At 51.7% G+C, this 23250-nt stretch overlaps 2 protein-coding genes across 5 annotated transcripts in view; one reads left to right on the forward strand and one right to left on the reverse strand.

Moving 5' to 3' along the window:
- The first annotated feature begins 1148 nt into the window (after positions 1 to 1148).
- Positions 1149 to 5623, forward strand: CUNH12orf43 (chromosome unknown C12orf43 homolog). 2 transcript variants are annotated; one of them, XM_040731429.1, is made up of 6 exons: positions 1149 to 1357; positions 2958 to 3003; positions 3165 to 3263; positions 3628 to 3701; positions 4377 to 4467; positions 4883 to 5623. In XM_040731429.1, the coding sequence occupies exons 1-6, from the start codon at positions 1210 to 1212 to the stop codon at positions 5181 to 5183; spliced, it is 759 nt and encodes a 252-aa protein (XP_040587363.1). In that variant the 5' UTR covers positions 1149 to 1209; the 3' UTR covers positions 5184 to 5623. The 2 variants fall into 2 exon arrangements, with proteins under 2 accessions (XP_040587363.1, XP_040587362.1); XM_040731428.1 differs by having other exon boundaries at positions 1154 to 1357; positions 4880 to 5623.
- A 713-nt stretch (positions 5624 to 6336) lies between these two features.
- The window catches only part of Hnf1a (HNF1 homeobox A), a 17508-nt gene continuing 594 nt past the window's right edge, over positions 6337 to 23250 (reverse strand). Inside the window, exons 2-10 of one of the 3 annotated variants that reach the window (XM_021232314.2) lie at positions 16476 to 16675; positions 13383 to 13569; positions 12774 to 13015; positions 11391 to 11542; positions 11084 to 11285; positions 10162 to 10353; positions 8567 to 8685; positions 8343 to 8508; positions 6337 to 7469 (exon numbers count right to left, since the gene is read on the reverse strand). In XM_021232314.2, the coding sequence (XP_021087973.1) occupies positions 7342 to 7469; positions 8343 to 8508; positions 8567 to 8685; positions 10162 to 10353; positions 11084 to 11285; positions 11391 to 11542; positions 12774 to 13015; positions 13383 to 13569; positions 16476 to 16675 (1588 nt within the window). In that variant the 3' untranslated portion in view covers positions 6337 to 7341. Of the gene's footprint in view, positions 7470 to 8342; positions 8509 to 8566; positions 8686 to 10161; positions 10354 to 11083; positions 11286 to 11390; positions 11543 to 12773; positions 13016 to 13382; positions 13570 to 13739; positions 14267 to 16475; positions 16676 to 23250 lie in introns of those variants that run through there. The other 2 variants (XM_005078961.4, XM_021232315.2) reach the window with 2 other exon arrangements.

Consider the following 23250-nt stretch of genomic DNA (forward strand, 5'->3'; position numbering starts at 1 on the left):
TGACGAGAGAGAGAGAGAGAGAGAGAGAGAGAGAGAGAGAGAGAGAGAGAGAGGTGGAAGATCACTGCCATTCATGGCATACCACATTAGTCCCATAGCTAAGCCAGTGAGTTTCAGCATTCATTGGTGTTACGTGGTATGGAGACACATGCAGTACAGTGTACACATCATGTGTTCAATGCTGCAGTAAAGTTATGCAAGTGCCAGAAACATCACAGGTCCATCACATGCTTGACTTTGAAATGCTTTTGCTCTTCCCACATTCAGAAATCTTTACTATTTCCTAACTCTTCATGACCAACCACATTCAGTTCCCCACAATTTAAGATGCTGGGCGGGGGGGTGCAAAATCGCAGTATTTCCCAGACTAAACCGTTCATCCAACCCACTTTAAATATCCCCTCATGTACTTGTCACAGGAGGAGTTTAGGAAACAGGTCTGCTTAAGTGTTCATCTGCAGTTGTCTTATGGACTATGCTGTACCTGGCAAGGCCTCAGCTACTCCAAGAGTCGTTCTGACCTGATTTGCTTTGTTTGTAAGACCCTGAAAGCCTATAGTTTAGCAGTCTTCCTAAGATCAAAATCTGAACTAAAAAAGGTGGGTAGTTGCCTTCCAAATTTCATCAAATCGCAAATAAATTCATTTTTTCCTTTAATAAAACAGCTAATCCTGCTTCTGTCACTACCTTCTTGTTTGGCTTTAGGGTATTATTGTTCTATATATAATATATATATATATATATCACTTACATATGATATATATCCTATATATACACACACACATATATTTCCCCATCCAGTAAATATTGGAAGCCAGGTATGGGGGTGCATGCCTGAAACCCCAGACCACAGGAGGGTGAAGAAAAAGTTCCAGGTTAACATAAGCTACACAGCAAGACCCTATATCAACATAATAAAATAAATAAATAAATAAAAATCAAGAAATATAGAGAGGGGTAAAAGGAAGGAGGAAAGAAGAGAAAATAGATGCTAAGGAAAAGAAAAGGAGAGAAAAAAGGATTGAAGAAGCTGGTCCCTTGGACCCTTCAAGAGCTCCTCTTTCAGGACGGTTCACGACCAACGGCGGTCTGAGAACTACAATCCCCATAATGCTCTGAGCGTCCCCGGCGCTCACGTGAGTCATGTTAAATGGAGACGTCGAATCAAAAAATGGGCGCTTTCCCCACAATCCTTTGCGGCACCTCAAGATGGTGGCGCCCAGTGGTACCATGAGCGATTCCGAGAGCAGCAGCAGTAGTAACAGCGATGCCGAGGAGCTGGCGCGGTGCCGGGAGGCGGCGATGCCCGCCTGGGGGCTGGAGCAGCGCCCGCAGGGAGCAGAGAAGCCCAGATCCGGTAGGGGGCCGTCCGAGGGGCGGGGTTCTTCCCCGGGGGCCTGTAAAGGATGGACGGTGGGGTCGCGGCGTCTTGGCGTCTTGGAGGAGCTTTCTGAAGCACCCGTTCCTGTGCTCTCACTGTCCGGCCTCCCCTGGTGCTCATGCTGTCCAACCGTGGTTCCCTAGCACACTAGAAGTAAATCCCGAGTCTGTCACTACAGGGTTCTTAATCATGGTTAGAGAATCCAACGGGCCCTGTGATTTGAAATAGAAAAAATACTGCATCTTGCATGAACTCCTAACTGAAATTTAACATCTTTTCCCCCCTCCTCATGCTTGTGAGAAACAAGCCACAGTCATTGAACAATACCTGCGACTTTGTCACCAAATTGTTATATCCCTCCCATTACAGTCTTTTACAGGGACCCCCAAGTATTTTATCCACAGTACAATGTTGAAAAGAAATCATTGACACTACCACCCTCTGCTTTAAAATTCCTGTAATTTTTGGACCCATTCCTAGGTCAGTAGACGGCTCAAGGACCCCGGAACCCATGGTAGAAGGAGAGTGTATTCTTAAACACACAACAACGATGATAAACATGTCAAGTCAAGGAAGGGGGTGGACATGAAAACGACGTATATAACACTATGAAAGGTGTTTTGTTTGGTTAGTTGGGTTTTGTTTTGTTTTGTTTTTGAGACAGGGTGTCTCTGGATAGAACTTGCAGTCCTGGAATTCACTATGTAGCTCAAACTGGCCTTGAACTCACAGAGATCTGGCTGCCTTTGCCTCAGTGCTGGGATTAAAGGGGGGGGCCGCCATATCTTTTTTAAAAGTGTGGTGCACGCCTTTAATCCCAGCACTCGGGAGGCAGAGGCAGGCGGATCTCTGTGAGTTCCAGACCAGCCTGGACTACCAAGCGAGTTCCAGGACAGCCTCCAAAGCCACAGAGAAACCCTGTCTCAAAAAACCAAAAAAAAAAAAAAAAAAAAAAAGTGATCCTTACATTTTTCATTACGTTTGCTCTGTGTGTCCATACACATGTGCACATGCACACAGGTGCCACAACATACATGTGGATATCAGAAATCACTTCTCTCCTTCCACCATGTGGGTCTGGGGGAATCAAGCTCAAGTTGTCAGGCTTGGTGGCAAGTGCCTGGTGAACCAGGCCGCCATTCATCACCTTGTTCAGTGGACTCCCCAGTTTCTTCCCCACAGCATATGGCTCTGCATAGCAGACACTCAATAAACCATAATCACATCAAGTAGTCTTGCCCGTTAAGCATTAAGAGGCCTCTGGAACCAAAAGACCTGTACCCTGTTTCTAGCTCCCATTAAATTAGCTATTAGTCATGCATGAGCTCCAGGCTAACCTGGGCTATGTAACTAAATCTCATTTTTAAAAAAATTAGTTTTTCAACCTTAGCCAAATTGTTTTACATGTCATTCATTGGCTTTATCGCTTTGGCAGAATGGGGATAATGGTCACCTCTCAAGTGGAAATGGGGGAGTGGGTGAGTCCTTGAGCCATATATGTAATCACTTAAAATGTACTTGGCCCACAGCCACTGTTGTTCACTGTGTAAACGCATGGTTTTTTATCTTTCCACAGATGCTGCAGGTAAACAAGCTCCCGCGCCATCCCAGCGAAGCCTCAGGTACTGTGTTGCGCTTCAGATAGAGGCTCCTAAGTCACTGAACGAATGTTGGTGCCCTGTGTGTCCCAGATGCTAGGTTAGACCACAGGGTGTCAGTGGGAACAAGACAAGTGGTTCCTCAGCTAAGCTGTCAGGAAGTGATGTCCTTGCGTGTGTTACAGGCGTGAGGTGAACCAGCACGATGAAGATGGCAATGAGCTTCAGACCACTCCTGAGTTCCGAGCCCATGTGGCCAAAAAGCTGGGGGCCATGCTGGACAGGTGAGCAGGAGTGTGCTTTATCTCGTGATCTTACCTCAGCCTCCCAAATTCTGGGATTACAATCTTGTGCCCCAAACCCACCCCCCCCCCAAAATAAGACAGACAGAAAGAAGAAACAAAGAAAAATTTTAGATTTAAAAACAAAGGGTAGCCGGGCGTTGGTGGCGCACGCCTTTAATCCCAGCACTCGGGAGGCAGAAGCAGGCGGATCTCTGTGAGTTCGAGACCAGCCTGGACTACCAAGTGAGTTCCAGGACAGCCTCCAAAGCCAAAGAGAAACCCTGTCTCGAAAAAACAAAAAACAAAGGGTACTTTTGTTGTTACCCAAAATGTCATCCTAAGTCTGGCACCTCCTCTCTCTTAGCTCCATCGCCATCTCAGAAGTGTGGAAGAAGCCACGCAAGGCGGAGGTGCGGCAGGTAGCAGAGGAGGACGATGGTGAGTCGTTAAAGTGCCCATAAGTGCTGCCGTGGGGAGCTGCCACTGTGTGCCTGTGGGCCAGCAGCGCTGTGGCGCAGGTTTCTTCTCGCGTCTGCTCTCCCCACACTCTGAGGCAGGAACTTTGGTGCCCCGTGCTCAGCATGAGCTAGCTGTGAGAACCCTCACTTGCCCTGGTGCCTGCAGAAGCATTTTGCCCTCTCATTCCACAGTCTTTCCCGCCCACTCCGTCTGATCGTGTCTTATACTTGGGCCTTTTGGGGGGCTGCCACAGGTAAGAGGCTCAATTGCTGACTTCTGGAAGCTTCTGAAGGCTGGGTGTGTGGCACAGGCCTTTAATCCCTGCACTTGAGGCAGAGGCAGAGGCAGGTGGATCTCTGTGAGTTTGAGGTCAGCCTGGTCTACATAGCAAGCTGTGAGACAGCCAGAGCTACATAGAGAGACCCTGTTTCAAAACAGTGTCTACCAGAAGCGGCTGATGTTTGCTGTCTGGATGGAAACACACACCAGCACCACCCCCAGCTCCATAGGAGAGCAAGCAAGCGGTTTCTCAGACAAGCCTTGGTTTACACACACATGACAGGGGTGCCTGAGCCTTTACCACTAGACTGGGATGTCTGAGGACGGGGTGGTGCCCGCTTCTCTAATTGCTGGCTCTGTCCCCACAATTCTTAGGCTTCCGCCTTTTCTTCACATCTATCCCTGGAGGCCACGAGAAGGAAGCTTCTCCGAAACCCTGCCAAAAGCGACAGCCTCCCAGCTCCAGGTGAGAGCCCACAGCCTCTCCTCTCCTGGCTGATGCAGTGAAATAACTAATCGGCCCCAGAAAGGTCCAGACCAAGGGAAGAGGCCTATGAGGTGACAAGGCAGTGTGCCCCAGCAGGAAGCGTACAGGGTCTTCTAGGGGGAGCTAAGGCTCTCCACACATCTTGAGCAGCCATCTTGGAGCAGATCCCTCCCCTACCGTCCTTGTCTCCTGAGATGCTCTGTGAGGTTTGGGTGCTGTTAAAGTCCCTCGACGTAGGTGGGGGCCCTGAGTTCAGTGAGGTAAGGTCACATGACTGACAAGCAGAGAAGCTGACCTTGGACCCTGAGTCTACCTCGTCCTGAGCCCGAGGCAGCAAGGCAGCTGTAAGGCCTGTCCAGATGGCCACTAATCTTGTGACTCTCCCTAACAGCAGCGAAGACAGTGACGAGGAGTGGCAGCGGTGCCGAGAGGCAGCTGTGTCCGCTTCGGATGTTCTCCAGGAGTCAGCCATACACCATCCTGCCGAGGTGCAGAAGGAGGCAGAGAAGAAGTTGAAAAAGAAAGCCAAGAAGGAGGCGGGCATTGACTTGGCTGGAGCCACAGGCCTGAAACAGGTCAAGGAGGCAGGCAGCGTCAATGGGGACCCAGCATCGCTTGGGATCAAAAAGAAGAAAAGGAGGAAAAAGGCCAAGAAAGCCAGGGAGACTTCTCTGTGCCCAGCCGCTGACGCCTGAAAACTGACTCCAGGCTGTAGGCGCCACGGCCACTGGCTCTTGAGAATGAGGCACCCGTGGGGTCAAAGACAAGGCCAAGCCATACTTCCTCCAGGTTCCAGCACTGCTTCTGCTCACTGGTGACCTGGTAACTTCAGTGTGTGGAGAAGCCTGAGCAGGGCTGGATGGAAAGGCGCAGAGCTGTGTGTGTGTGTGTGTGTGTGTGTGTGTGTGTGTGTGTGTGTGTGTGTGTGTGTCTCACACCTGCCCAGCCTGGTGTGACAAGTGATCTTTAAGGATGAGGGGGAGGGCTCTCTAAGCTACTGAGGCCCAGAAAAACTTCTGTACCTCTCCCCCAGCCCACACAGACTTAACGTTGTCTAGAAAAGAAAGGTATTCTCTCCCTTCTTTTCCCCCCAGAATTTTCTTACTCCAAATTGTTAATATACTATCCATAATAATGTGTCTAAGTCAGCTCAGTTATTGAAAATCAGGTATCAGAGTGCTGGGGACCCACTTAATGTTCCCAGGGTGCAGGCTTAGCTACAGAGCCCCGAGTTCTGTCCCCAGCACCAAAGAGAAAAGGGGAAAATAAGTCAGGTGACCCAAGATGTAGGCTAGGTATTGCACCTGCTCGGTGCTAACCAAGGTGAAGACGAGGTACTGCCTCTGCTTGGTGACGACCCTCTTTGTTTTATTGTTTGTCTGAAAAGGTGTCTCTGTGTGGCTCAAATTGGCCTGAGACCGGCCAATCTGCTTCTGCCTCCCGAGTAGGGTGACAAGAATGAGCCATCAGTGCTGTGATGATTGTTGCCAGGGATCAAGCCTGCAAGTGTTCTGCCACCGAGCCACATCCTCAATGCTGAAAGTTAGGGGACATCTTAACTAAAAACCACATGTGGGACCCACATCCACACCCTCAGATCGACTTCCTCATCCCAGCTTCCAGACTCCAGGAAATGGCACCACACATGGACTAGGTTTCTTGCAGTGAATCTTCTGCAAGGAGGAGTTACAGGCGCAGATGGAGTCACCTTGCCTCATTTCCATTAAACAAGGGAAACAGATGTGTGAACATGTGTCCCAGACATGTCTGTGCCTCAGGCCCCTGGCTGGCACTCAACTTCCTTCTGCCTTCCCTCTTGGCCGCTGAGAGATAAGCAGGGAGCTCCCATACATTTTTTCGTTGACTTTACTAAAAGTTAAATAAATGTACAGGCTTGTCCATGGCTGGCTGTGAGCTGCAGGGAACACTGGCTGTCTCCAGGCCCTCCTCAGTCCTAGACAGGAGCCCACCAGGAGCCAGGTCCTCTGCAGTAAGCCGGGGAGATGAGGTCATGTGCTCTGGGTTCTCACAGCTGCTTTGCCCCTCACAGCCCCACTCAGAGCCTTGGCTTCCTCAGAATGGCTGGCAGCCCCCAGGCTTCAGCCCAGGCTGCATAGGTGGCTTCTCTCTACTGGTCTCAGCATTCTGTCCACCAGACACAGCTCAGCCTTGCCTTCTGAGTCCTGCCTCCCCCGCACCAGGAAGAAAGAGTCCCTGAAGTGGCCTTGGAGACGAGATACCAGGCTGGCATCAGCAGATGGCCTGTGAATGAGATCCTAAGGCTGGGAGAGGGGATGGCTCCATTTGAGAAAGCCCAGAAGAGCCCTGCATGCCTTCCCCTCAGCTCCCAGGCCTCACAGAACAGCCACTTGGAGAATTCCTGTCTGGGCTGGGGTAGGTGACCGCCAAACAGCCATGTGGCTTACTGGAAGTTGCTGGTGCTCGTGGGATGGCCTGGGGTTGCACAGGAGACAGGAGGCAGCCATGTGGATCTAGGCCCCCAAGCTCAACACAGAGATCCTGTGTGGGTACCAGCATCACAGGCTCCCCTTTGTCCCAAGTGTCGAGTTCCCTATTCTCTGCAGGAGGATGGTCTTCCAACGCTGTCCAGACCGGGCTGTCCTCAAGCCCTTTATGGTCCCTTCTCAGGGTGAGACTCCCCAGAGCCATCCCTCTCTGATGCTGCTGGAGAAGTCGGGTGAAAGCGGGGGTGTATGGGAAGGCCACCAGCCTACGGCAGGAGACACATGGCAGTCGCAGATGTCCTCCAGGCAGCATGGCCTTGGCCTTCTCACCCCCTATGCAGGCAGTGTGGGCTCTGGGAACCCAGCTCCTGAGAGGCCATCACCATGGTTACTGGGAGGAGGAGGCCATCTGGGTGGAGATAAAAGTCTCGATGACACCATGGTTGGATGGCAGCAGGTGGCTATGCCCGTTGGTGGAGTCCGAGCTCTGGTACAACACCAGGCTGCTGGAGGACACTGCAGAAGCAAACGCGGTCACCGGCTGTCAGCCAACCCCACTCTGACCTCCACCCTACCTGCCTGTCCCTAGGGAACCTCACATCCTGAATCACAACAGATTCCAGGAGCCCAATCGGCCCTCTCCCCTCAGGACCTACAGGGAGCCTCTTGGATGCTGGGCTGAGTCAAACACTAACGTGTCTAGGGATGGTTCCCCCAGCGCTGTGAGTGTGCATTTGCCCTTCTGTGCAATGAGACAGTGTCTCCAGTAACTGCCGTTACAGCCCCAAGGGCCAGTGGGGGGACCTGAGGCTCCAGAGGATAGCAGCTTTCCTGAATCGCAAAATTGGGGGTGGAGGATACCCCAGACCTCAGCCCAGGAGTGGGACAGACTGAGGGTGCATGCATGTCTGCTGTGATGTAAGAACATGAGTCCTCCCAGCTTCACAGATGAGCAGAGATCCAGACTCCTAGGTGAAAGCTGAGTTCTTTGGTTTTCGTTTGCTGTTTTGGTTTTTCGAGACAGGGTTTCTCTGTGTAACAGCTCTGGCTCTCCTGGAACCCACTTTGTGAACCAGGCTGGTCTCAAACAAAGAGAAGCCCCTGCCACTGCCCAGCAAAAGCTGAATTTATAACGCTGGCTGCTTGTTCAAAGAATATGAAGCACTGAGCCCTGGGGAGATGGCATGGTTGGTAAGAGTGATTCAGAGTAGGTGAAAGGGTAAAAGAAGCTGATGACCTCAGTTCAGTCCTTGGGACCCACGTGCTGGAGAGAGAACCAGCTCCTGAATGTTGGCCTCTGACCTCCATTCAGGAGGTCCCCCCTCATCCCCCCTCACTCCATCATTGAACACACCACCTCATCCTACTGGGAGACAGCAGACCGCTCACCGGTGGGACTGGTGCTGAGCCGGTGAGCCGGCTGCAGGTGCTGGATGCTAGATGGGTCCTGGCTGGGGATGTGGATGGTGGTGGCTGGAGACGATGGTTCATGAAGTCCAGGCTCACTGGAGGCCTCTGTGTCTGAGGTGAAGACCTGGGGAACCAGGGTAACACCCTGAGCCCATGGCTTGGAAGTGGGACTCTGGGTGGGGATTCAGGACGCAGGGCCTTACCTGCTTGGTGGGCGTGAGGCTGGCAAGGGCGCTGAGGTTGGTGTCCGTGATCAGCATAGTCTGCGGAAGCAGGCTTGTGTGCGTGTACTGGGCCACCTCAGGCTTGTGGCTGTAGAGGGCTGGAAGAGAGGACACAGATAGATAGACGTGGCTCCCTGGACCCTTCCCTCAAGACTCAGCAGTCTGTGAGAAGTGGGCATGGGACCTGATGACTACCATGTTGGAGTGATGCTTGGGGATCCAGGTGGGAGAGATGGACCCTATCTTCCCATTATAGAGGCCTATTTAGCTAAGCAGGGTGGGGAGCAGCCAGGCGAAGGCCCAGCATCAACTCAGCTCACTGTGCGTTTGTTCCCCCACTGCCCTAGGTGGAATACAACCCAGCTATGTATAAGCAAACGAGGAGCAGAGGCACAGTAGGCCTGTGCTACGTACAGGGGATGTATAGACACAGTTACTGCTACAGTAAACGTAGGTGGAACTGTTGTACCAAGTGCGGGGGCTCTCTAGTTCTGTTCCCAGTATGTTATGCTAAGCAAAGGGACCACAGCAGCATGTGCAGGTGCTGTGTACCAAACGCAGGCATCTGAAGGAAAGACTGGCAGCCTCCATCTAGGTAAGCAGAGCAGAGGCTCGCAATACCTCTATCTCCAGGACAACTCCAACATGAAACAAAGTTTCCCTTCTAGACTCTCCAGGAGACTTGAGCGCTGATAGTAATGGCATGCTCTCCCAGGATGGGACACCCACACAGAAAGATTCATTTTCAGCCTCAACACAGGTCCCCAAAGTTGGTGGGCAGCTTCATGCAAATGTGGTGTGAGGTTATGTAAGTGTGCATGCATACATCTGTGTGTGTGTGTGTGTGTGTGTGTGTGTCTGTCTGTCTGTCTGTCCACATACAACTATAGGCATGTGAGGCCAATAAAACCTCAGCTGTGGTTCATCAGGAACCACCCACCCTGGTTTTTGAGACGGTTCTCCCACTGGCCTGGAGCTCACCAAGCAGGCTAGACCGACTGGCATGGGCCCCAGGGGTCGTCAGTCAACCTCCACCTCGTCAGCTCTGGGGTTATAAGAAGCACACACCGCCATGTCCCATGCCCCACGGCTTCTGAAGGATGTGTCTTCAGCACTTTACTGACTGAGCTGTTTCCCCCCAGCCCTGCATGAATCTTTAATCTACTGCATATAGTCCCATCTTTTATTTCAGGAATAACAGTGCTCTGTGGACAGGCACTGCCCATGCTGTACTGGGAGTAGTATGTAACACGTGATATATCCACAAGCCACCTTTCTAAAACTGGAAAAGTCATAAACTGAAGTGTGCATAGCCCCAAGGGTTTCAGGTAATAGGCTGTGGCCTGCATCCCAGCACCCAGACAAACAGACCTGGGAATGTGACCGGTACACCAGCATTGTACACACTGAAAAGTTCACACGAGCTCCTGTGCACACACAGAAGCAGGCTGGTGGCCTGTAGATACCTGCACCACACACAAGCAGACCACAGCACCTGCTACCTGCTCTGTCTTGAGCCTACCCACAGCCAACCCCTAGCCCACCTCCCCTAGACCAGTGTGAGGGATGCTTACCGTGGGGGCTCTGCAGCTGGGCCATGGTGGCCATGAAGGGACTCTGGGCCACGTGGCTCTGTACAGGGGGCATGAGTGGCTGCTGGTAGGAGGGGTGCAGTGGCTGGGAGAACTGGACCGGCTGCAGGGTGGTCAGGCTGCTGCCCATGCTGTTGATGACCGGCACACTCTGTGCCTGAGTGGAGGCCAGACCTGGTGCGGGACAAGCAGGAGTCAGCCAAGCCTCATACCCGCCACCCTGTGCCCCCCCCAGGCCCACCCCAGACCCCTGCCACCCTGTGCCCCCCCAGACCCACCCCAGACCCTCTGAGGGACACTAGCCCTCCTTCCCAGGACCTGTGGGTTAAAAGAGGGAGGGGAGGGGCTGAGAAGCAGCCCTGCAGTAGGACCAGCCACAAACAAGTGGCCTTTAGCTCCTCATCTGGCCTAGTGGGAAAGGCAGGCTGGGAGTAGATTAGAGGCAAAGTCCCCGGGGTTCACTCTCTGCTCCCCTCCTCAAGCAGCTCCCTATGTTTTAGATATTGAGCAGTAGTTCTTGCATATAAATGGTTTGCAACTTAAAAAAAAAAGCCAAGACCCTAGAAAACATCACACGCATGCATCCTTACTCTGTGGTCTTCTCAGACTGTGATTTCAGTGTAGTTTCTACACTGTGCTCATTAGTTCTGTTTGGTCCACTGTCTGGGATCATGGGTGCCTGGCCACAGGCACGCAGGTGTTGGATGGGTGGATGGATGATGGATGGGTGGATGGATGGATGGGTGGGTGGATGGGTGGGTGGGTGGGTGAATGGGTAGGTGGATAATGGATGGGTGAGTGGGTGGATGGGTGGGTGGATGAATGGATGGATGAGCTCCTGTGGCTCTTTCCAGATCCCAGACTTCAGGAGACACAGGGGTCCCCATCATCCCCACCTGCTTACCAATGACCAGGGTAGAGGCGCCTGTGTTAGTGAATGTGGGGCCCAGGGAGGCAGGCTCCCCAGGTCCAATGGTCATGACCCCAGGCAGTGAAGCCATGATGAGGTTCTGTGGCTGCTGGTTGAGACCTGGAGACGTCTGCTCCAAGTTGTGCAGTGCTGTCAGGGTGCTGACTGGAGGCAGGGGACCCCCAGTGGCTGAGACCTGTAAGAGTAGGTCAAGTTGAGTTGGAGTGTCCTCACACTGTCTCCTAGCCATAGAACATGGGGCTAGGAGGGGACTCCACACAGGGTGTAGCAGCTCACTCACCAACTTGGCTTCAGTGCTCAGCAGGCTGCTGCTGGGCTCCAGGCCTGTGGGCGACACTTGGTGTAAAGCCGCAGACACTGTCACTAAGGGACCACCGCTGCTTGAGGGCACCTCAGCTGCCTCACTGGTTGCAGGCTGTCCGTACCGCACACCTAGAGTGGGGAGCAATGTCTAGCCTCAGCACCCCACTTTCCCGACCTCTCCTGCCCCACAGACCTCACCACACCAGAGCCTACTTTTTTGTTTTTGTTTTTGTTTTGGCACTCGTCTTTCCTCTCCCCCCCCCGTGCTGGCTGCTTCCAGCTCTTTTAATTCATGGTCCTGTGTCCCCCACTGCCTGGTGTGTCCCTCTCTGTAGAAGACACTCAAAGAACAATGGGACTGAGCTACACAGTACCTCATAAGAACTAAATGGAAATGAACTGAGTTGAGCAGAATGGACTGCAATTGGCCAAATTAAATTAAGTCTCCTTAAATGGGGCCAGAACCGAGTTGAATTAGATAGAGCTTTTGCTGATCTGACCAGAATCCGATTGAACTGGACGAAATTGAATTGAGCTTCACGGCCAGCCTCTTATCCACAGGTGCTGAAGCCTCAGATTCAGTCAACTGCTGGATCGAAAATGTTTGGAAAAAGTTCCACATTTGCACCGAATACATGCAGGTTTGTTTTCTTGTCACTAGTCCTTAGTCGGTGCAGTATAACTGTCTACATCGTAATTCCACTGCATTGGGTATCATAAGTCGTCTACAGTATACAGTAGGATGTGCGTGGGTGAGAAGGAAAGACCATATGTGGTGCCTGCAAGAGGTCCCGGCCCCAGTTCCGAGACACCAATGGATATATATACCATGCACAGTGAACCGGACCCTGTGCAATCAGCGGGTCAGACTGAATGGCTGGATTAGACCGTGATCTGAACATGAATGGGTAGAACAGTTGGAATGGATAGATTCGAAGTGGTTTGTTGCACTGGAGTAACCGGAGGGCCAGTCAGGTTGACTACAGAGGGTTGGAGTGGGATGAACAGCGAGGCTGTGGCGTGGATGCGGCATTAGTGAGGGGGCGGGATCCGGCTGAATGAAGTGGGCGGGGTACAGAGTGTGAGCTGGAGTCAGTGGGGACGGGAGAGCGGAGTGAGAAGGATGGAAGGCAGTAGGAGGAGACAAAGCAAAGGGGGGACATGGCGTGGACAAAGTAAGGTGGACGGTGGGGGTAGCGGTGGAGCATAGACATAATGGACAGAGTGGGCACCCACAGTGGAGGGGGGTACAGAATATTTGGGGGTGGTTGCCACCACCTGGGAACCCCCTCCAGCCCATCTGCCCACCCACTTTTTCTCTTCATTTCCTAGCCCAATTCCCTTCCCCCACAGTGCTCACCGTGGACCTTACTGGGGGAGAGGGCGGATGTGGGCAGGCCAGGGGAGCTGTGAGCAGACAGTGTGGCGCCTGGGCCTGGCCCTGGTGGGGGTCCGTTGTATGTGTCCATGGCCAGCTTGTGCCGAAAGGCTTCTTCCTTGCGCCGGTTGGCAAACCAGTTGTAGACACGCACCTCCGTGACAAGGTTGGAGCCTAGCCCCTGTGCCTGTGATGGTGACACCCCCCTCTGGATGCACTCCGCCCTACAAAGATGGCACCCATCAGAGGAGGAAGGACGGTGCTGAGAAGTGGGGTCCACCCAGGCCTGGATTACTGTACTAGTCCTGCTGTGTGACCTTGGACAAGGACTTAGCCCCTCCAACCTTAGTCACGATGTGAACAAAATATTCATAGGGTTGTAGAGGAGATGATAGGAGGTGAGTGACCCTCCCCCTGAAGTGTTGCCGGGGTGGGTGGGGGACGCTGGGAATTCAATTCAAAGTAATGGGAAAAGCTAACTCCTCTCTATGGACAGCAAGAGCTCTCAGAGACTGGCCAGCCCTGATGAGGACCCAGAGACACCTTCCCTTCCCCAGCTTAGTCTTAGCCCTGGCTAGCCCACCACTCTACCTGTTACACTCCTCCACCAAGGTCTCCCGCTCTTCCTTGCTGGGATTCTTCTGCCTCTCATAGGCCTGGAACAGGATCTGCTGGGATGCCGGGCCCCACTTGAACCGGTTCCTCCTTCCCTTTTTGGTCGGCAGCTCGTCACCGGTGGGCTCTTCGATCAGTCCCCCTTGCCCCGCGTGGGTGAATTCTGTCAGGACAGAGAGGTAAGTGGGACATTGATCACACCCATCTTCATGGTCAGCTCACCTGATGGCCCCCATCCTCTGTCTTTCTGGTGCCGAAACAGAGCAGTTGGTGGCTAAGACTAAAGTCATCTAATCTGGACTGGAGCTGGGAGTCGGTTGGTGGAGAGCTTGCCTAGTATGCATGCCGTCTTGAGGCCAAGCCAAAGCCAAGCCCCACCCTCTGCTAAAGGAGGACTTGTGCTATAAATCCCAGCACTGCAGAGGCAGAGGCAGAGGCAGAGGCAGGCAGATCTCTGTGAGTTCAAGGTCAGCCAGGGCTCCACAGAGAGACCCTGTCTTAACAAACGAACCAAACAACAGTTAATTAACTTGGCCTGAGTACCACATTCTCCACAGCTGTGGCCCATTCATACCCACTCACACTGCCTCTGCGGTCCCCATCTTAATTCTGTCCGCAGGATGGCAGGAGCCACCACCCAGACCTGAGATACCAGAACTATGGCTTGGCTCCTAAACCTGAAACACTTTGTTTATTTTTAGAATTTGTTGTTTGTGTGTGAGTATCGTGTGGGGGGGTGCCGACAGAGGCCTGAAAAGGGTGTTCCAGGTGACTATGAAACACCTGATGTGGGTGCTGGGAATTGAACTTGAGTCCTCAGGAAGAGTAGCATTTGTTTTTTCCTTGAGACATCATCTAACTATGCAACTCTGTCTGTCCTAGAACTTGGCATATAGAGCAAGCTGGTCTCCAACTCACAGCTATCCACCTACCTCTGCCACCACCGCTTGTGAATATATACTTCTTAAAGATGAATTCCAATAACTATATGGTAAGATCAATGTAATGAATTACCAAAAAAATTTAAACTTAACTCGGGAGGCAGAGGCAGGCAGATCTCTGTGAGTTTGAGGCCAGCCTGGTCTACAGAGCGAGTTCCAGGACAGCCTTCAAAGCAATACAGAGAAGCCCTGTCTTGAAAAACAAAACAAAAAAAAATACAATTAAATTAAAACCACAATACAGACAGGTGGTAGTGGTACATGCCTTTAATCCCAGCACTTGAGAGGGAGGTGGATGTCTGTGAGTTCCAGGCCAGCCTAGTCTACAGCATGAGTTCCAGGACAGCTAAGATTGTTGCACAGAGAAACCCTGTCTCAAAAACAACAACAACAAAAACAAAGACCAAAAAGAAATACCACCACGTGTACATCATGGTTAAAATGAGAAAGATGCACATTAACAAATGTTGACAATGATTCTGAAGCACCTGGAATGCAGAGCCCTGCTGGATGGAGTACAAAACAACTGGGCAGGATCTAATAAGACCCACTAACTCACAGCCAATAGAATTGTGTGTACACCTTTAGCAAAAAAGTGTAAGGGAAAATGTTCTGAGCAGTCCTATTCACAGGATCAAAAGATCAGAAGCGCCGGGCATTGGTGACGCACGCCTTTAATCCCAGCACTTGGGAGGCAGAGTAAGGTGGATCTCTGTGAGTTCGAGGCCAGCCTGGTCTACAAGAGTTAGTTCCAGGACAGCCTCCAAAGCCACAGAGAAACCCTGTCTCTAAAAACCAAAAAAAAAAAAAAAAAAAAAGATCAGAAGCAATCCAAACATTCACAAAAAAGAATAATGTCAGCCAGGCGGTGAAGGCACACACCTTTAGTCGGGGCACTCGGGAGGCAGAGTAAGGTGGATCTCTGTGAGTTCGAGACCAGCCTGGTCTATAGAGTGAGTGCCAGGACAGGCTCCAAAGCTACAGAGAAACCCTGTCTCTAAAAACCAAAAATAAAGTCCCTTAGTAAGTGGCTAGTTAAACAAACCACGATGTCTCCCATTAACAGCCAACTGTTAGAAACATTAGAAAGAGTGATACCAAGTTGGATGTAGCAGAACACACTTACCATCCAAGCACTTGGGAGCTGAGTCAGCAAGATCACAAGTTCAAGACCAACCTGGGCTACATAGTGAGACCTGTCTCAAAAAGTAAACAGAGGGCTGGGAAGTTAACTCTGTGCATGTGTGAGGCTTTGTGTTCAATCTCAGGAATGAGAGGAAAGAGAAAGAGAGGAGACAGAGAGAGGAGACAGAGAGAGGAGACAGAGAGGAGACAGAGAGAGAGGAGAGAGAGAGAGAGGAGGAGACAGAGAGAGAGAGGAGGAGGAGGAGGAGAGAGAGAGAGATTGAGAAAGAAGCCCATCAGTCTCTTAAGTCAGCAGTTCTCAACCTGTGGGTCACAACCCCACAGGGGTTGCGTGTCATATATTTACATTATGATTCATAACAGTAGCAAAGTTGCTGTTATGAAGTGGCAATTGGGGTCCCGGCAACATGAGGGACTGCATTAAAGGGTCACTGAGTTAGGAATGCTGAGAACTGTTGCTTAAGTAATAGCGGCTGAGCTTCTCATGCTGTTCCTCTTGATTGCGACACCCTCTTTATACCTCCGCAGGGACACTTTAAGACCTAAGTAATGGTCATGCATCCCATGGGACCGCCCAGAAACCTCGGCTCCCTGAGATAGAGGGGCTTACTCTCCCCTCCACAGTCTGCTTATTATTTTCCTCAGCACTAACCCAGCACACAGCAAGTGCTCAATACTATTGCTGGGCTTCGTTGTTAGCATGTATAATCCACATCTCACCCTATCATAGCCATCACTCTCAATTTCCTGGAAGGAGAGATTCAGTATGTGTATCTATAGATGCCCGGGATCCCCGGGACCAGTCCGGCTCCCTTCCCTCGGTGCCTTGCTCAGAGTGGGCAGGAAATTCGGGGACGTCCTTCTGGCTCCCTCTCAGTCACACTTGTCTGTGCGATGGGGGTGGCGACACTCCCACCCCACCGTGAGCTGTGGAGAGCTGTGAGCCCTGCCAGGGAGGACACAGGCTGGGGTCATTACTTACGCTGAGCCACCTCTCGCTGCTTGCGGACGTACCAGGTGTACAGAGCGGCCCGCTTCTGCGTCTTCATGGGCGTGCCCTTGTTGAGGTGCTGCGACAGGTGGGACTGGTTGAGACCCGTGGTGTCGACCACCTCCCGCTGCGGGATATTGTGCTGCTGCAAATAGGACTTGACCATCTTTGCCACACGCCACGGGTCGTCCCTGGAAGCGAGCAAGGACACCGTCTGCTCAGCGGCCCTCCTGATACCTCGGGTGAGGTCAGGGTCCCCGGGACTAGTGGACTTGGGCCCTGCTCTGTGGGTAGGACCTTGCTCAGGTCCTACACTAGGACACATGTACACATGGCCAGATTCCCACCGGAAGCTGTGCCAGCCAACTAGGGAAGACCCTCACCTATGACTCCTCCAAAGTTCCTACCCTCTTCTGGACTTGTTCAGAAGTATGGCTGTGTGTACGCTCATGCGTGCTTGTGTGCATGTGCTACAGTAAGAGCGCAGAGGTCTCCTTCCACCTTTCCACGGGTCCTGCAGATGGAACTCAAGCCACCAGGTTTCTGCAGCAAGTGCCTTTACCAGCTGAGCCATCTCACAGGCCTTGTTGAGTGAGTTTTAAACCACTGTTAGGGGTGGGAGAACTGTCTGGTTCCCAGAACCCCGAATGGCCTCACACAGAGTATGCATGGGCAATGTACGAGTAAAGGAGTGGGTGGATGAGTGATGGATGAGTGCTGGATGAATGGGTGATGGGTGGATGAGTGATGGGTGGATGAGTGATGGATGGGTGATGGATGAGTGATGGATGGATGGGTGATGGGTGGATGAGTGGTGGATGGATGGATGGTTACTTCAGTAGATGGATGGCAACCTGTTTGTTTGAAAACTTAACACAAATTAATGTTATCTGAGAAGAGGGAGACCACAAATTGAGAAAATGCCTCTATAAGATTGCCTTTAATCCCAGCACTTAGGAGGCAGAGCCAGGCAGATCTCTGAGTTCAAGGCCACCCTGGTCTACATACTGAGTTGCAGGCCAAATGGGGGTGCACAGTGCAATTCTGTCTCAAAAAGTAAAAGGAGTGGGCTGGGACTGGCGTAGAGCCTGCACACCCTCCATCTGCTGTAGCCAGCTCAGGTTACAACCGCAGTCTGACCAGACAGCCGTTTCACCTAGTGTTCAGAAAATAGCGACAAGGATAAAGCAGTCTTGCCGGGCAGTGGTGTCCCACGCCTTTAATCCCAGCACGTGGGAGGCAGAGGCAGGAGTATCTCAGTGAATTCAAGGCCAGCCTGCTCTACACAGTGAGTTCCAGGACAGCCAGGGCTACATAGAGAAACACTGTCTTGAAAAAAAAAAAAGCAAAACACAAAAAACAGTCTATACACATTCATTCAATGTAGAAGCAATTAAACAAGTTATCTTCAGTCCCCAACTGGTTGAGTTTGCCTGTTTGGAACTCAGTGACACAGAGGACCGGCCCCCAGTACTCTGAAGCCAGCCCCACAGTCTTCCAGCAGCTCCCCCCTCAACTTCCGCTCTGCCTCACACCCCACGGCCTGGAGAATGCGCTTCTCCATGACCCCTTTCACAGAGTCACATGGCTGTTCATAGCAGGAGCAAAATTACAGCTATGAAGTAGCAGTGGACGTGATTTTATGGTTGGCGTCACCCCATGAGGAACTGTATTAAAGGGTGGCAGCTTTAGGAAGGTTGAGACTCCTCCTGTTATCAACAGTCACCAGACCGGCAGGGGTGCAAAAAAGGTGGACAGACTAATCCAAACTGACACAGCAAATAAAAAGGACGAATGACTACCAGGGGTCACTGGGAGCTGCCTGAGTCTCACAGGAAACCCCAGAAGTACGGAAGTACCTTTCATCTGGGTCCTGACTCCACCTCTGACAAAGCTCTGCTGATCTAGCCTGGGCTCAAGAATATTCCTCATCCCAGGGGCCCCACCTGAAGACTCCTCCCTGCTTCCTTTCATATTCTATGTTCAGGGGCTTCTTGGAACCTCACCCCTCCTCTGTTTCCTGGGTGCCAGGCAGGGCTAGGAGGAAAGCAGGGACAAAGTCCAGCTTGTGCTTCTGCAAACATATTTATCTGGTGGCCTCCCTTCTCTGGCAAGGACAGCCCTGGGCCTGCTCTCCTTCCTCCCTCCCCTCTTACCCTCGCTTTTCCCTCTCCCTTCTCTGCATGGAGACTGGTTACTTACACAGGTGGGGCTTTTCTTATATTCTGCCAAGGTGCCTCTGATTCGTATTCTCTCTCTGTCTCTCTCTGTCTCTCTCTGTCTCTCTCTGTCTCTCTCTCTCTCCTTTCTTCCCTTCCTCTCTCCCTCCCTAACCTCAGCCTCTCCCCACCCTATTTCTATCTCTCTTGATTTCTTCTGTACTAGGTCAAATAATAAAGTAATAGATACAGCAGCCACCTTCCACAAACACACACAGCACAAACAGAAGACCAGCATTTGAGTGGAAGCAAAACTGTTCAAAATATGACAGGAACTTTTGTTTTGTTTGGGGGAGGGCAGATGAAACAAGGCCTCATTATATAGCCTCCGCTGACCTGGAACTCATGGAGATCCTCCTGCCTCTGTCTCTCCAGCATCAGAATTAAAGGCATGTACCATCACATCTGCTTTTTAAACAGTCCTTTTAACATCAGCAAAAAGTGATTATAAAATTCCAGACAGCCAGGCAAGGGTGGTACAGGCCTATGATCTCAGCATAAATAAATAAATAAATAAATAAATAAAGCTGTCAGAGCTGAAAGGGCTCATTTCCTATCTTTTTCTGGGAGGAGTCATCTGTGCCACTTTTTTAGGAGGGGGGATTTACTGGATTAGTCTGTTTCTCTCTCTCCCTCCCTCTCCCTCCCTCCCTCCATCCATCTCTCCCACATGGGTGCAAGTCTGTGTACACTCATTCTGACTCTGCTGGAAGAAGAAAATGAATCAGCAGTGGGGACGAAGGCTTTGGGGCAGAGCCTGGCCCACAGCAAGGGTCCAGTAAGTGGAATGATATTGTCGTCATCATCATCATTGCCACTGTGGTCCTGTGTACTCCTGTCTCCAAAGCAGAACCCAGAAGACTGAAGATCGGCCCTCATCTTCCCCTTCCTATTATGTAGTCAAACAGGTGTCCCCAGCTTTGAGCCCTTGGTTGTCTGGTATCCAGAGCCATGGATCTGAGGGACTAGACTGAAGGAGGGCTACTCCTCTGGAGAGGAAGCTGAATTCTCAGGTGAGGGTGGGAATCTTAGATCTGCAGAAGACTCCCAGCTCTGCTACCTACTCTTTGAATGGCCTTGCACTGTGGCTTAACATTCATGCCCCGCCCCCCCCATTTCTTCACATATAAAGTAGAACTAAAGATACTTCCTATTTCTCAGGACCAGGGATATAGTTCAGTTGGGAAGCCCTTGCCAAGCACAAAGTCCGGGATTCAGTCAGTGTCACATAAAACTGGGTGTCAGTTGTGGTCGCACACACCTGTAATCCTACCTAGCCTTCCGGAGGCGGAGAAAGAAGCAGGTGGATCCCTGAGTTCGAATTCAGCTTGGTCTACACAGTGAGCTCTAGGACAGCCCAGCTACACAAGAAACCCTGTCTTAAAAAAATCAAAAAATAAAACAGGTATAGTGGCACATGTCTGTGATCTCAGCTCTTGGGAGGTAGAGGCAGGAGGATTAGTTGTTCAAGATCACCCTTGATATATTAAATTTGAGGCTAGTTTGGCAAACTTGAAACCCTGTCTCGTGTGTGTGTGTGTGTGTGTGTGTGTGTGTGTGTGTGTGTGTGTGTGTGGTGTGTTTCAGAAATTGTTCAGAAGGAAACCCAAATTTAATATAGCTTTAAACCTTTTGTGAGGGTTTTTTGTTTTGTTGTTTTTGGGGGGGTTTGTTTGTTTGTTTGTTTGTTAGGTTTTGGTTTTGTTTGCTTGTTTTTTGTTTTTTGGTGTTTTTTTTTTTTTTTTTTTAGGCAGGGTTTCTCTATATTGCTCTGGCTGTTCTGGAACTTGCTCTGTAGACTAGGCTGGCCTCGAACTCAGTGATCTCAGTGATCTGCCTGCCTCTGCCTCCTGAGTGCTGGATTAAAGGCGTGTGCCACCACCTGTCTGAGCAACTGATTCTTAATGCTTTAAGTCACACAGGTTGGTTACTGCTCAGCTGTGTGTCATGCTCTTGACCCTGTGCTGAGTGTTGTCCTCACCGTTCTGCAGAGGCAACTGGGACTTGGGGAACAGAACCCACTTAGCTGACTGGAAGGGACGGAGCTGGGATGGGAACCAAGGCAGGCCATTGTCTGGTGAAGCCTCGTGCATACTGCTGTGTTCCTAGCAAGGAAGAACCCTGCTGCTGCTTGACAGGGGGTCAGGAAACAGCAAGGGTGAGGTTTAAGCAGTTGGCAGCCAGGATAGAGCTCTGGATCCCAAGTACTCCCCTAGGGAGGAGTAGGAGGTGTCCTCAGGGAAGTCTAATCTCTTGCTCACTCATACCTGGCATGTCAGGGCTGGGGGGGGCAGTGGTGATGTCACAAGCTTTCTCCCTGGAGATGTTTTCACATCAGGAGACAAGAAATGAACAAAGAGACAAATAAAATAACTAAATGATTAAGGGACCAGAGAGAGTAGGTGGACTCAGTGAAGGAGAGAGAAAGTGGGGTACAGCCCATGTGCAGACAGGGTAGTGAGGGAGCTCAGAGCCAAGGAAGAAGGGGGGGATGCAGGGTCCTGAACAGGAAGAACAAGACAGGCAAAGGCTGTGAGATAGAAATAAACTTATGCATCCAAGACTAACAAAGTCAGCATCACAGGTACCAAAAAAAGGATAAAGAAGGTAGGGAGGCTGGGAGAGGGGAGGGGAAGGAGTAGACCTAGAACCTAGGCAGAGAATTTGCCTTTATTCCCTGTCTACCTGGTAACACTGAGGCAGGGGAGGGAAAGAGACTTGCCCAAGATCACACAGTAGAGATCCAAAGGATAGAAATCTAAGAGAATTGGGGTGTCATTTGGGGTGCCCCTTCCAAATGTAGGTCTTTGAACCAACAGCTCCCTTGGGGAGCTTACCAACCCCTCCTCCAGCCTCAACCTCCCCACTACCCAGGCCTTTATGGGGGTCCTCCCCAGAGTTCCCACCCCCTTGTCCTGACACTAGAGGCCCCACTTTTGTCCCTGGGACATTTTCAGGTCCCCTTTGTTACCTGAACAATAAGTAACCCAGGTAGTTAGTTATAAACTCCGCAGGAACAAGGAGCTGGTTGATAATTTATAGCAACATCTCGAATTTAAATGGAAAGCAAATAGCACGCTGTTAGCATTAAAGAAAACCAACCTGGGAGGGAGGAACTCCAGCCTCCTCCCAGCTCGGTCTCTCTCCCCTGCCCCTTCTCCCAGCTGCTCCGAGACCCTCTCCCTCCTCATCCTCCCTGAAGTTCCTCTCCTTGTCTGCTTCCAGGACTCTGCTGGCCCCCAGGGAGCACTTTGACCTCTTAGCTGCTTTGGACCAAGCCCCACTCCAGCCTCTACTTCCCCCACCATGGGGCCTGCTGATCAGGAGGTCCTACCTACCCAGGTAAGAAGACCCTGGCACCCCTGTCCCCTGAGCCCCTAGTCCCACCTGGGGCCCCTGAACAGTTCAGGCCCGGCCCCACCCTATCCAGGTTTCTTGTGCCCTGGGTCTGGCAATACCTGGCCCTTTGCCCCTCCCCTGCAGCGAGGCAGCCCTTTGCCCTCCTCTTCCTGCCAAGTCAGGGGGCCTGACTGCTCCCCTGCCCCTTGCCCAAGGCCCAGGGAGGTTCCCCAACACTTCCAGAAACACTGGGCTCCACCAGCCCTCCCCCACCCCAAGCAGGATCAGGACCTTGGACAGAAAAGAAGCTGCTTCCTGAATGTTCTGGCAAACTCCTCAGCCAGCCCTCAGGCCCCCCCTCTTTCATAGCTCCAACCCAAGTTCGAGCCTCAGTTTCCCCATCTGTGAAGCTTATTTAGTAACAGCTTCCGTCTGGGCCTCATCTCCATATTCTAGGAATTTAAGCATTATGAAATCCCAACAGAAAGTAGCAAGCAGGGAGATATTCGCAGGAAAATATGGAGCTTTGGGAGGGAGTGGTTCCCCATAGCCCCCAGGTCACCCTCCCCCCACCCCGGTGTTACCTTTCTCCACCCCCCACTGGGCATCTCCCAGCCACCATCCCTACAAGTTAATGATCACAGGCCTTATCAGAGCCTTTTGCTATTTATAAATTTATAAAACAAAAGAAATAATAAAGCGCATGGGTAATTAGTAACCAGGTCAGCTTTGCTGAGGAGAGGGGCGGCATCGAGACTGGGACCCACCCAGCACTCCAGGAGATGGGGAGTCAGACAACAGATGAGGGGGCGCGATACAGGGAGGCTGCTAAAACTGCTATCCCGGCAGGGGTTGGGGGGGGACAGACGTGGCCATTCAGGAAGTGGTCCATCTGCCTCAGGTAAGAAACCCCGGCTTAGCCAGTTTAAGGCCCTGGTGCGCCAGGAAATCCCCTAAAACCCCAACCTCAGCCGGCCTCCTCAGAAGCTTTTGGGCCCCCAAATCTGGGGGCTGACCACCTAGCCAAGAAAGTGGTATTTGCGTGAGCACAAATGACCACGGTGGCTAAAGGTCTCTTCTACCCTCTGGTTGCTCAAGCTTTTCGTTGGCGCTTGGTTCCTTTGTCCTCCGCTTCAAAGTGACCTCCCACCCGCCCCTGCTTCCTAAGGACGGGGTTGCAGACGGTAGCCCACAGGATATGGCATATA

The sequence above is a fragment of the Mesocricetus auratus genome, unplaced genomic scaffold, assembly GCF_017639785.1.
Source record: "Mesocricetus auratus isolate SY011 unplaced genomic scaffold, BCM_Maur_2.0 Super-Scaffold_100025, whole genome shotgun sequence".
NCBI classification, from domain to species: domain Eukaryota; kingdom Metazoa; phylum Chordata; class Mammalia; order Rodentia; family Cricetidae; genus Mesocricetus; species Mesocricetus auratus.